Consider the following 14,181-nt stretch of genomic DNA (forward strand, 5'->3'; position numbering starts at 1 on the left):
GTATTCTCAAATTAATTATGTCCGCACCTACCTGATTCATTCTACCGCACGTACACCTTATACTGTATACATGAATTAATAATGGTAATCCGAGGCTTCGTCACTTATACTTGAGTTAGGCTGCATGTACCGTACAAACGAATAAAGCGAGTAATCATTTTTTCAAGCTGCAATTGGTACTGAGATAAGTGCTGACCCTGTGTAAGTACATTTATCGCAAACTATAAAACGCTGGAGGATAAAATTAATGGAATACCGACGATTTTCGATTGAACAAACAATCTTGGAGTGTCTGTTCACAGTATTATGACATCTGTTCCCATGCTGGCTGCGTACGTAATTTTCACAACATTTGGTTGATTAGATATACATTTATTTGTTTAAAGAAAAAATGAAAAATTATTTATCCAAATTTCAGTTAGATTTGTTATGAAACACTTTTTTACCATCGAGTCTTGCAAACACGCCATCGTATCACTTACTTTGAAATTATTTACACAGTCCTGCGGTTTTTCACTTTTGTTTCTTTGTCATGAGAGGAAGCTTGGCAAGAAATGTTAAAAAAATATACGCATATTAAATATAGACTTGGGTATATTTTTTCTATTTGTTCAACTGTAACGTGCCTGACTTGCATATATGCGTAACGTAAAAAATATAACTGTATAAAACATCGCACAGCACCAGACATCTGGACAGTTGCATACTGGACAGATCTCTCTGTGCAGGGTCTACAAAATGGTAACGATCTGTTTTAATATCCTCAGGAGGAACAAAACCGAGGTAAACCAAATTGGGAACACCTAACAGACGAGCTACACGTTTTACTGACGGTAGAAGATACAGAGAATCGAGCAACCCTCAAACTCGCACGTGCCGTTGAAGAAGTCAGGAAGCTACTCGTACCCGTGGTGAGACAGTTCCGATTATTTCAAACATACAAAAATGCGAAGCCACTTAGAAAATAGACAAATTTTTAAACCGTCGCAATCCCGATATCTTAGAGTGCAAACATTATCCTCCGATAGTGCGTTACCTCATCTTAAAAGTCAATACTACACTGATTCGAAGGGAACAGAGAATCCCTTAGAAATCCCTGATGATTTTTAATACGCCTATTACCGATTACGTATAAGACCCATCGCTTCTACGGTCGTACATTCTGACGGTGATATCGATTGTTAGCAGGCTGATGGTGAGGACGAGCTGAAGAAAAGGCAGCTCATGGAGCTTGCCATAATAAACGGAACTTATCGTGACTCCAACACGAAGGTTGCTGCTGCTGCAGGTAATTTTTTAGGGATGATTTAACCCCAGAAAATCTTGATTCGTTAGAATTGAAAAAAAATTTTCACCTGACAGCCGGAAGCTTACTAAAGTACTTTAGTAGCTATTAAAGAATATTACAGCTCCAGTGACCGTAATGAAAAAGAATGAAAAGAATTTCCATTTTCTAATCGGTACTACGTTTTTCTGTAACGGTAAAGAAATGAAAATAGTCGAGTAACCGTGTAGAATTATACACTGAGAAAAATTGAGTAAAACAGGTTTCGTTAAATAAACTGTTTGAATATTGTTGGAATTAGTAAAAACGAGGTACGCCTAACCATTTTGCGCTATCGTCGATCCTTCTTTGGTAATTGCAACGCAAAATCAGTTTCTTCGGTTTACTCTACTTTTTTAACTAAGCAAGGCTTTAACGTCGATTTATTCTTGCACGAGCATTAAATTTTCGCAACAGTTGCAAGAAAATGTAGTAACAACGATCGTAACGAAGAAGAATAGTAACGGATACTAGACTTTCCTTTAACAGCTAGAAAAACTAATTTTCATTTTCTACCAAGAACCGTATTTTCCGTTCGTGGTGAAAAATGAAAATAGTTCAAGAACCAAGCGTTAACCGAAACTAAAAATTTCCCTCATTGTATAAACATTTCTCTCGACGATCCGTAGAAAATTGTCGAGTACCGAGGCTTCTCTTCCCCTGTTGCAATACGTATCGATAAGCTATTCGTCGTTACGAAGTACGGTTTTGAAAGTCAGTGTAGTTTTTGACATCGCAGCCTGTGACGAGGAATGGAGGCGCGTCGCGCAAGCGGCGGCCGAAACGCAGCGTCTTCTCCCCGGCCTGACCGCCCCGATGAGGAATCCCAGCACGCCGTTGGGTGCGCCGCTGATCCTCTCCCCGAGGATATCGGTCCCGACGACCGCCGCCTCCCTCCTGAACGGATCCGGTCCTCCGGGGTCCTTGCTGTCCGCGGGGGATCCTCACGGACTAATTTACACTCCATACGCGGATTACGCGAACTACGCAGCACTCGCAGCATCGCCGCTCCTCACCGAGTACGCTACAGCTGACCATTCTGGTGGGTTGTTTGCTCGCTGACGCTAGGCTTCGGCTGAATTACATACATTACATATATATAATCCATGCGGAGCGTATATCTGCAAAGAGATATTATTATTATTATTATTATTATTATTATTATTATTATTATTATTATTATTATTATTATTATTATTATTACTATTATTACTATTATTATTGTCATTAATTTTCATTGTTGTTAGTTGTAATGTTATCACCGAAGCATACAGCGCAGATTATTACTATATTAACACTACGATGACGAAGATTATTATTATTATTATTATTTTTTACTATTATTAGTATTATATAATGATATTTTTCGATAATCGGCTTCTTTTCTTACGTAGAATATTATTGTTATCGTTGTTATACGTAATATTTTTATTCTTAGATTTTAGTTGTCTGTAGAAAGAAAATAGCTGAATCAGTCATTTACTAGTCGAGTCCGTTCTGATATAGCAACAGAATTTTTAGCGTAACATATATAATATAAAGAAGATATATTTTTCACGTTTTATTTTCTTTTCTTTTTTTTTTTTTCATCTTTTCTATTTTAAATCTCGTTTTGTTTACTACTTATTTTCGTTTTTGTCTTGAACATCACGTACATCGGTTTTTATTTTTAGCAACAACATGACATTGAGGTTGGAAGAGTTTAGATTTTTTAGACGACTTAGCTGAAGTTATTAATTATTATTATTATTGTTATTATTGTAAATGTGTCGCGGGTTGAAAAAAAAAAATGTAAGTATACTAGTCCAAAAAGTTTTTTATGGTAGACGAAGATTTATACCTCGGTGGTCTTGTTAAATTTATGATATTGAAATATCGTCATTTCTTGTATTCATCATAAAACTGAACGGTAATTACTTTTCATCACCTCTGGTGATATAAGAAATGTATTGGTTTCGGTCGAAAATTACTTTGTCTAATTTCAACGAATCTTTACGTTTTCGAACGTCTAGAATCCGAAAAAAAGTTTTACTTTTTTGGACAGACCTTTCGCTTTTCATGGTAATGAAAATTATCGTGTATTTTTTTATACACAGATCGGCATCAGGCCAAAAAGAGTCAAAATAATCAACGTCACATTTAATACCTAGCTAGAAGAAAACTTTGTAACTTGAGTTCTTGAGTTGCGTAAATTATTAGTTTTTTTTTTTCTTTTCTTCTCTTTCTACTTTTTGCATAAATTTTTCGAGCTTCGTACGCGTTGACCCAAGTGAAATTAAATCATTCCAAGTGACTAAATAAAAATAAAATCGTAGAAAAATATTCTTGCTAACAATAACAGCAATACATTGCCATGTTGTTTATCGTCTTGCCGGTGTACAGAAATGAAAAAAATTTTTTGGTACTAGTATAGATTATATTACGAATCGCATAGAGTATTTTAAATCGCAGGCTAAATAGGTCAGTGTGTATAGGAAAAGCGTAGGAAAAAAGTAAGAAAAAAACTGTTGAGCAGTAAATAGCATATAAAGTGAAATTTCATTGGCATTTTAGGTGTGTGTGTGTATATAGGCACACACACAAACACACACATACATACATATTACACATATATAATTTTTCTTAAGCATAATGTTAAAAATATACCCTCTAACGGATTCTTGCATTTCAGCGAGATGTCCGGTTGCTCGGCGCGTTCTTGTGTACTACTCGATGCAATAATCAAAGGCCATTCATTGTTGTGTAGTTATTATGAAAAGATATATATTTATTCGCGATAGAATGTTAGTAAATGTTAGTGTATAATAGCTTTTTCAGATTATCGTTATTATTATCATTACTATTATTTTTTCTATCGCTATTAAGTTAGCGTTTTATCTTTGAAAGAGACGTACAGTTGATATTCTAGAATCTAAAACTTGTATGGATATTATTTTATACCATTAGCTCGAAGACTATATAATCCGTACTAAAAATTTTAACATCTAGTTACGAAGTATTTATGAATAATACGGTGATGGTATTGATTGTTAGTAGAATTCGCATTGCATAATTCCTTTTTGAAATTATTATTTCTTTTTCTTTTTTTTTTTTTGCTTTTCTGTTTTATCCTAACTTTTATTTATTTGTTTTTGTCCTTATTTTTCAATTTTTTTTTCTCGCGCTTCGCAAACTTTCGCGTTTCATCGAATTTTTCGGCAGTAACACTACAATTTATTATACCAGTAGAATCTCGAACAAATCCCTAGGATTGGTTTAACATATTAGAAATAACAACTAACTTGGTCCGCCTTTCCTACAAAAACTCACTTATAACTCGTATTCAAACTGACATTATACCCTAATATCGTAATCAAATGTACTAAATGTGTTTGAAGAAGTAATTACAAGCCATATAATACGTATGCCGCGTCGGGATGTTTGAACAAATTGATCAATAAAGCCAACAGAAAACGATAATCTGATCGAAAACGTCGTTTTGCTCACCGTAAGAATTCTCAATGCATTTTATTACACTATCGAAAGTCAATTCGTGTTTGATAAAATGAAGTGTAGATTTTTCCATTGGTACTGAAGTATGATCTCGCGGATATTTGAACAATTCCAATTATCATCATACGTGCAGCAAAATGAGTAACGAAAAAGTAATAGAATTTCACAGCAAACAAACGATCGAAGCAACAAACAAACTAATCGTGTTGGATAATAAAATATTGCTTTATTTTCCTATCAGATCTAATATTAATAAACGGGTAATATCAATTTAATCTAATACGCGGATACTTTTGGTAACTAATCAATGGCGATTGGTCATGTGCTGATTGTGTTGTACTAAAAAGAAAAAAAAAAAACACAAAGATTCTAGACAGACAATAGGAGTAGGAAAAGTTATCCAGGGACCAAACAAATGTTTTTGAGGACTGACGGTTCTAGCGTATATTATTTGTAGCTGTTTAAGTAAAGTTGAAAGAAAAAACAAAAATACGCTACTACGAGAATCTTGTACATTATATAATTTACATATTATATATTATTATACATGTACATTATTTTATATATGATTATTTAATTTTATTTTTATAAAGATTTAGCTATATATACACACACATATATACACACATATATATGTATATATATATATATTTTATAATAATAATATAATATATATATAAATATATTTATGTGTAAAGGGTAAAGAGTAAGGAAATAGGTATTTTCGAAATACTCATTGTTGCTATAATATGTAAACAATCGTTGAACAAAATGAACTGGACTCAAGTTTTTAGAAGCATTAGGAGAAAAGAAATGATTTGTTTAGAATAGATAAATCAAAAAAAAAAAAAAAATTACTTCTAGCCATAAATAAGTGAGAACCAACAGAGCGAAATAGTCCAGTTTTGGAGTTGATGTTAAAAAGAAATTATACATATTATATCAAGGTTGAAAAATGTGTTATTAGCAGTTACAGTTTGAGTATTGAGAAGTAGCAGACTCATAAATTTGTTTATTAATTGAAACAACTATTCGCCGGCAGTTTGAAAGTCACAAATATACATAAAAATATTTCTTACCGAGTTGGATGAGTACGAGTAATATGTTTATTTTATTTCATCCGAAACAGTTGACATTTACATCTGTATTATACATTATACATTCAAGTTTGCTACTCTCATAACAATAAACTGTGGATTATTGTTGCAATTTCAAGGACTGTACAAAACAAACGGCGATGATAGCATGTGCCAAATGTTATTGTGCGACCTTAAACTTACACGCCACATTCTGCATAAGTTGTATTCGTGTAGTAAACTTAATATTAAAACAAAAGTGAATATCAGCGAGTGGATAACTATAATTAGTAACAGACGGTAACTCTTACAGTTACTGAAATCAACTATGGAATTTTTTATAATACCATAAGCGGGGTGATTACTGATTTTTTTATGTTGGCGACAGGTGCAGCAGCCGCTGCCAAGCAGCGTAGGCACCTGGGTCAGATTCGCGAGCACCCTTATCAAAGGGCCGGCGCTCTCTCGTGAATACAGAGTACTCTATTTCGCCTCCGCGGAAAGGTTAGTTGTACTCAAACGTTTTATTACGTTGTTATATTCATAAACAATTTTCTATGTCAATTTTTCATGCGACAATTTCACAAGCCACTCTCTGTCCTATCTATGCGTACATACGTACATACGTATACATATACACATATATATATATATATATATATGTATATATATCAGTTATATATATCATATATATATATCAGTTTAGCATATGTATGTGTGCATAGATCATTTTAAATCAGCAACACAGTGACTTGTGTAAGTTAAATTTATTTTTCCAGTACCTGATACCGCGTCCGTTTGACGCGATGTCTTATTTAAATTTCGATCTTTGTTAGATTCTAACGCATACATATATCCAAAACCTCTTATGTTTTTGATTGATTCTTTTTTTCTTTTCCTTTTTTTTCTCTTCCTTTGACAAATTAGATTTTAGTCGCAAACAAACAGATCAAATTATTGTACGAATGTAAAGTGGGTTAAGAAAAATAGAATTCTTTCTGTATGTGACAGCGATGAGGCAATAATAATGATAATTTTACATTGAAGCAAATAAAATAGCTTTTGTTGCAATGAGATGGGGACATGATATAGTAACGGCACACTTGCCCTGTTTAGCATTATTCAGTTATATCGTTACGCACCAACAACCATAAATTTTGTCCAACAATTTTCATTAATGTGTTTCAAATCTGACGTATTATCCGTTATCGGCACTATACGAAAACCATGTAGATGCATTTCGTAGCCGTAGTAGCAATTACATAGAAATATACCTCTTGCCGTAACTCCCCGCTCTTAGGTATAATAAGCAACTTTATAAGTAAACGTTGTATCCAATGAGCTCACTCTCGTCTTACATATACATATATGAAACATTGACAACAGTTTGTGGTGAACTGGCAATGCGGGTGCGCGGCGATCATTATTCATTTGGCGTGAAAAAGTGAAAAATCTGAATACCTATCTGTTCATTGAATATAAACGTGAATAATTTACACTGATGTTTGTTTCACCTGCAGCGCCGATTGTATTCAGTATACTAGTCTTCCAAGTGTGTTGGTATTTTCTTCTTTTTATTTGTAAACTTCCTCATTATTTATCGTATACTTCTTTTTTGTTTTTTTTTTTTTGTTGTCTTTTACAAGAATATATTCTATTCACAAGAGCCAACGTCGTGTTAGAATATCATGCGTTACGATGCGGGGCAGTGTGTGTGTGTAGTCTTTGAAACAGAAGGACAAGATAAAGATTATATAATATATGTTTGGTGCTCGAATAAGTATAAATAAACAAGATTCAAATTTTTTTTATCGTCAATGTAAAATTGTTTTCCAGGACATTGTATTTTACACTTTGGTAAATTTTTTTTTCTTTCTTCTTTTTTTTTCTGCCTTTCTCTTTTTGGCAACTTGTGCCTGTGGAACACTTATTTACTTTCTATTTTAATTTGTATATAAACCGATAAATAGATATATGTATATGTGTGTACACACAAACACATATATATATATATATGTGTTATATCATACGATGAAAAATAAATATTTATACATATATAAACAGAAAAGAACGTCAATTTTCTTGTTAGTAGAGTTCAGGGATGGTAACGCGATGCGACGCGAAGGTTTTCTCAACTGATTAAAAATTTACCTGAGATTATTGATGAACCATTGATCGGCAGATCATTTGCTTTGTAATAATAGAGATTATCAGTATTTTTCTTTATTTTTTCTTTTTTTTTTCTTTCTTTATTTCGTCAGCTAAAATGACAGAAAAATTTACTCTATTTTCAATCACTGCGGGTCTGTCTTTTCACGGTGAATCAATATTCCTTTTGGTACAGTTCAGAGAAAGAAAGAAAAGCAATTATATATATATATATATATATATCCGGAGGTGTGGAGAAGGTTGTGCCACACCGGTTCGTTATTGCAGCCAAAGTCCCACCCTCTTACGTACTATACCACTAACATCTTGACATATAATTTTATATACATATATACATATATATTACATCCTTTTTTTATCATTAGATGCAATTTTTTCACCCATCACATAGACCACCGCACAACAGCACCATATTCTTTTAATTATATTTAACTAACCAAAATGCTCCACATGGCCAAGTTGACACTAACTTTTATTACATATATATATATATATGTATATATATATATATTTATTAATTTTTTTTTCTTCTTAATACTGTAAAATAATATTTGCTTTCGATTATGCCTGGAACTATATACTATAAATCTGTCCTACATGGCACACGCGTAACTCATGAGCCTCTGACACCCGCTTGCTGATGGGATATTATTAATCATTACAATTATTAATATAATCACAAAAACAATAACAAATATCGTCAAATGTTTTATCACTGGCCAGTCTCTTAGTTTTCAATTAAATGCCACACTTGTTTTTAGGTCACTGTTCTGTAGTGAGAAGCGAATTGCGGAGCCAATTTTAGTGATCTATCGTTAGAGCAATCCGCGGAATACGGATATTTGTAATGAATGAAATAACGTATAAACGGTTGAAACAGTTTTATACGTTAGAGTGACAAGAAATAGAAAATAATCTCAAGTACATAAATACACCAGTTGGTAGCTATTGGGTGCAGCTCTGAAATAAATTATTATATTTATATATTATACTGTTGCAGTGGCATTGATTCATAAGTTCGTTTACTTCCAAATATGTGAATTTTGTCACATAATTATTATTACTATTGTTTATTCAATTTTCGTGTCGTAATCATTCCTAATATCATAACGGCTATGTGTCGATACCACGGTATCTTTCGAATAACTGTCCTATGCGCGGGGAGGATATAAAATGGCCTCGTAATGTTATAGCTAATTACTTTTGACTGTATGAAAAAAAAACAAAAAAAAAAAAAAAAAACAAACAGACAATTAATAACTTATTACTAGTACAGAATTTATGTGGTTGTTTCTAAGGAGAGTTTTTTTTTTTTTGTTTTTTTTTTTCTCTTTGTTTATTGTTAGTGAATGTCACATTTCATTGTATACACACGATTCAAAATGCTTCATACTAATAATTTTTAATCGATACTATAATGCAAAGCAATGCGAAAAGTCTTATTTCCATTTGTTACGCTCTGAGAAAATATCACTTGTCTACGCCTCGCTACCGACGTTCTTGATTATCCATTGCGGCAAACAAAAATTATACGTTTGTCACACATTATTCTGATACTTGATTTGGGCAAAAATCAGTACGACGGGCAGCACGGTGACGGCAAGCAAATCACTTGGCATTATCATTGCTTCGCATTGAGCACATTTCTATCAGTTGATCAGCTATTAGAAAATGAATGTTAACGACGATCAATCATGATAATCAAATTACTAACAAACTGTTTTTCTTTTCTTTCTTGTTAACCCTGGTTGCCCATGGCCTGTAGGCTTGGAGTGCTAACAATGGAATCCACTCGCCCCGTGCTAACACCTGGACTCTGGAAGAGCATCCGCGTACGATTGATTCGTCAGACAGCCGACCACCTTCGCCGCCCGCGTCACCAGCCCTGTTCGTCGAGCCTATATCTATCCTGCATCCCATCCGTGTCTCAGATTTTGTATTTTTTGGTTCCAATTTGGAGGCCGATAAAAATTTTCGCAACGCCGGATGCAGCTACGAATATTGACCGAACATTTTCTGACTTTCTGATTCTTTGTCTTTGCATCGGCGTTGCTATAAAATATGTTGGATATTCCTAATCTTGAAAGACGATGATGAAGACACTGCTGTAAATTTTTATTGTATTCGTTTAATATCAATATTACACTAGCGTGTGTATGCGAGAGAAAACATTCAAATATTGTACAACGCATCGTAAAGTCACTCGCGCATATAACGATCACAGGTGTGATTTTTTTCATCTTATCAACTTCGGTACACCATAAGGCAAATCAAAGCTTAGCTGCTTTTGTCAATTATATCATTGACTGCGTACTGGCACAGGCCGTAGCTTGCGATTGTTCGTTACATGTTTTATCGTGAAATGTATTCGGTTCATCGAATATTTGGGATTGAAAATCACTCACATCCCATCTTTGCTACAGTAACTTTTGGCCATCCAAAAACAGCAAGCCTCGCTGCAGTCATTTTAATTTCCATCATTCATTTCACAATCTCTACAAACCGCTTGCTAAGGTTGCATATAATTTATTACCCTGTGTACAGCCAGCGTACTTACAGAGTCGCAGTAACATCTTAAGCTGTGTGTTTGACACATCAGTGACAGAAACAGTGTTTGACACATCCCGGTTTTCTTTCGTAGTTTTATATACAATTAGTGGAAAAAAAACCAATACGAGAATCGAAATGATATGCAATCAAAACGATTACAGGGTGAAGATATGGAATACTTTCACCAATGCTCTTGAGAAGAAACACTCTAGCTTTCGTAAAAAATTATATTTCATTTTTATTTTTTTGTTTTTCGGAGAGAAAAGATAAGACCGAAATTAATTGAAGAAAACTCTGCACGCAGGTGTTGAGGTACAACAAATAGCATGGTGAATACGATTTTATTGATGAAATAACATCCGATAGATCTATTGCTAGCACTTTCCGTTACGAAATTATTATCTCTTAAGAATATATATATAAATAAATTTATGTAATTTGTTAATAAGTGTGAGAGTGAATGAGTGAGAGCGAATTACTTAATGTTGATCAACGTTACATCATATAATTACGTCGTGTTAACTTATAGGTCTGCCATAAATATAACTTTAAGAATTTTAGTTATACATTATTCTGTTTTGTATAATTATTATTTCCAAATTTAGTATGCCCCAATCAATTAGACAGATGCAGGAAAATGAATTCATTCAGAAGCATCCTGGAAATTATTATAATCGGTAGCTCGCCTTTCTTGTACATACATGCTTGAAGCATAGCTACACTTGGAGTGATCTGCAATCTACTTAAGTTCATGTTATCTCAAATTCTGAATTATTTTATTATTATTATTATTATTATTATTATTAAATTTATCATTATTTTACGTAGATGTTAGCTATATACAATGATGAGAATCTCTTTATGCCTGTATTATCTATATATATATATACATGTATATGTATATAATAATACAACACATGCGTCCATTTACCGTAACGAATGTAAATTATACCTATGGCACTTGACCATAAGTATAAATGAACCCGTGTAAGCATTTGTTCGCATGGGATGTGTACATTCATCAACAGATACATATATATATATATGTATATATATATATACATATTTATACACATCAAAATATATATGTATACATAGTAAATGATATATATTTTGCCTTAAAGCATTATTGTTAGTAAAATGAATATTTCAGTTTAAATTTATTGCAATAGTTACGCATAGTAAATATATTCGGATCTTAGTTGCATATGATATATTTTATTTCTATGTTAGCACACGCTCATTATTGACGCGGCGTGCAGGATTTCGTGGCAATATTTAATAATATGCGGGCAGCAATACAAAATAGTCGTGATTTTATTATCTCTGTGAAGATCTGATTTAAAGAAATTATGGTACTTCGTATAAATTTGTAGAGATTTTAAGTTGCAATTAAATCGCAATATTGTTTAAATAGTAAATAAAAAGAAATTATAATTACAGATTAAAAAGTTTTTGCCTAACGTCGGTACCACGTTGTTTTGCGATTTATCTTAATTGCTTACCTTTCGATTTTGTCTCTTACGAGAGAAAGAATAATGTTGCAATTGATACGTTTATTGGTAATTCAGGTTTATCCATTATACACTTTAGAGTTAATATGGTGAGCTAAAGTCAAACTAGAGAAGGTTTACTAATCTCAGGATAAAATCGTCGCAGACATGGAAGTATGCCTACTCCAAACCGACAACATATGGAAAATCGTATGAACAAGATATTAATTTTTGTCTTGTTCTGAATGGAATCCTCAACTGGTGATGACGTCTTTCCCGTACGGTTATAGATTCTTGGATATTTCATGAACGTTTGTGGCCGTACACATGACACAAAGAAGATGCAAGTACCAATACAGTGACACATCGCTAGCAAACTGGAGAACGGCGCGTTCAATACACGCACCCATATTGTACTTTGTGAAACGTGTTATGAAATAAAAATTTGACGTTGTCTTGAAATACATGAAAGATAAGAGTAAGACCCTGTGTATAGAATTCCCTACTTCTGCTACCCCTTTACAGCAGAGCCAATAATACAAAAGAGATATTTATACACGAGTTTGGGCGTGTTACAATTTGGCTTTACCTACGTATCCAGGACTCGATGATATACTTGACAGTAACAGAAACAAGTTAGAGTAAGAAAATTACTCTGCTTTCAGCATAAGCTATTCTAGCTAGACGCGATATGACCTTTTCATGAAGATGGTCCGCACAGATTCGAGGAAAGTTAATTCATGATGATACAAATATGGTAAGACTCATCGAATAGTAATACTTACAAGGGCTCGCCGGTTTTGTGCTGTGACGTACAAACAATTTCGGTGCCTGGGAGTTGAATGGTCTGAACGAAAAAGGCTGACGACTTTGTATTTTTCGTGAATACATCAGAATGAATTCTTTGAGGCATTTCTCGGACGTAATTTTGCGAGAGAAATCGATTGGGCGCAGTCCCAATACGCTGCGATCAACGCATCGAAAGTTACAGCCAAAAAACGAAAACCTGAATTTTCGACATTTTTCAGCAGGTGCTTTTTTCCTCGTATCTTCTCTCCCGTTGATCCCACGCTCCTTTTGCCGCGTTTTCTGAGTTCCTTGGGGTCCAATTGGTCGGGAAAGAGTCATACGAATCAATTCTGAGACGAAGAATTTTTTGGTCAAAAAAAAAGGAAGGTTAACCCCTTTGTATTTTTGGCGAAAATTTTCGCGATTTTCAAAAGTGCTGGAATAAATTAATTGTGGCACTATTCCGACGTAATTTTGCGAGAGAAATCGATTGGGCGCAGTCCCAATACGCTGCGATCAACGCATCGAAAGTTACAGCCAAAAAACGAAAACCTGAATTTTCGACATTTTTCAGCAGGTGCTTTTTTCCTCGTATCTTCTCTCCCGTTGATCCCACGCTCCTTTTGCTGCGTTTTCTGAGTTCCTTGGGGTCCAATTGGTCGGGAAAGAGACATACGAATCAATTCTGAGACGAAAAATTTTTTGGTCAAAAAAAAAGGAAGGTTAACCCCTTTGTATTTTTGGCGAAAATTTTCGCGATTTTCAAAAGTGCTGGAATAAATTAATTGTGGCACTATTCCGACGTAATTTTGCGAGAGAAATCGATTGGGCGCAGTCCCAATACGCTGCGATCAACGCATCGAAAGTTACAGCCAAAAAACGAAAACCTGAATTTTCGACATTTTTCAGCAGGTGCTTTTTTCCTCGTATCTTCTCTCCCGTTGATCCCACGCTCCTTTTGCTGCGTTTTCTGAGTTCCTTGGGGTCCAATTGGTCGGGAAAGACTCATACGAATCAATTCTGAGACGAAAAATTTTTTGGTCAAAAAAAAAGGAAGGTTAACCCCTTTGTATTTTTGGCGAAAATTTTCGCGATTTTCAAAAGTGCTGGAATAAATTAATTGTGGCACTATTCCGACGTAATTTTGCGAGAGAAATCGATTGGGCGCAGTCCCAATACGCTGCGATCAACGCATCGAAAGTTACAGCCAAAAAACGAAAACCTGAATTTTCGACATTTTTCAGCAGGTGCTTTTTTCCTCGTATCTTCTCTCCCGTTGATCCCACGC

The 14,181-nt window shown here is 34.0% G+C and overlaps 1 protein-coding gene across 3 annotated transcripts in view; it reads left to right on the top strand.

Annotated features, from left to right (window-relative positions):
* Positions 1-12,566, top strand: part of LOC124310356 (protein held out wings) — a 42,867-nt gene extending 30,301 nt beyond the window's left edge. The window contains exons 4-8 of one of the 3 annotated variants that reach the window (XM_046774199.1): positions 768-908; positions 1,186-1,288; positions 2,064-2,366; positions 6,281-6,396; positions 9,827-12,566. In XM_046774199.1, coding sequence (XP_046630155.1) covers positions 768-908; positions 1,186-1,288; positions 2,064-2,366; positions 6,281-6,363 — 630 coding nt within the window. In that variant the 3' untranslated portion in view covers positions 6,364-6,396; positions 9,827-12,566. Of the gene's footprint in view, positions 1-767; positions 909-1,185; positions 1,289-2,063; positions 2,481-2,528; positions 5,249-6,280; positions 6,397-9,826 lie in introns of those variants that run through there. The other 2 variants (XM_046774200.1, XR_006909651.1) reach the window with 2 other exon arrangements.
* Positions 12,567-14,181: the final 1,615 nt, after the last annotated feature.

Source organism: Neodiprion virginianus, chromosome 1 (genome assembly GCF_021901495.1).
Source record: "Neodiprion virginianus isolate iyNeoVirg1 chromosome 1, iyNeoVirg1.1, whole genome shotgun sequence".
In the NCBI taxonomy this organism is placed as follows: Eukaryota; Metazoa; Arthropoda; class Insecta; order Hymenoptera; family Diprionidae; genus Neodiprion; species Neodiprion virginianus.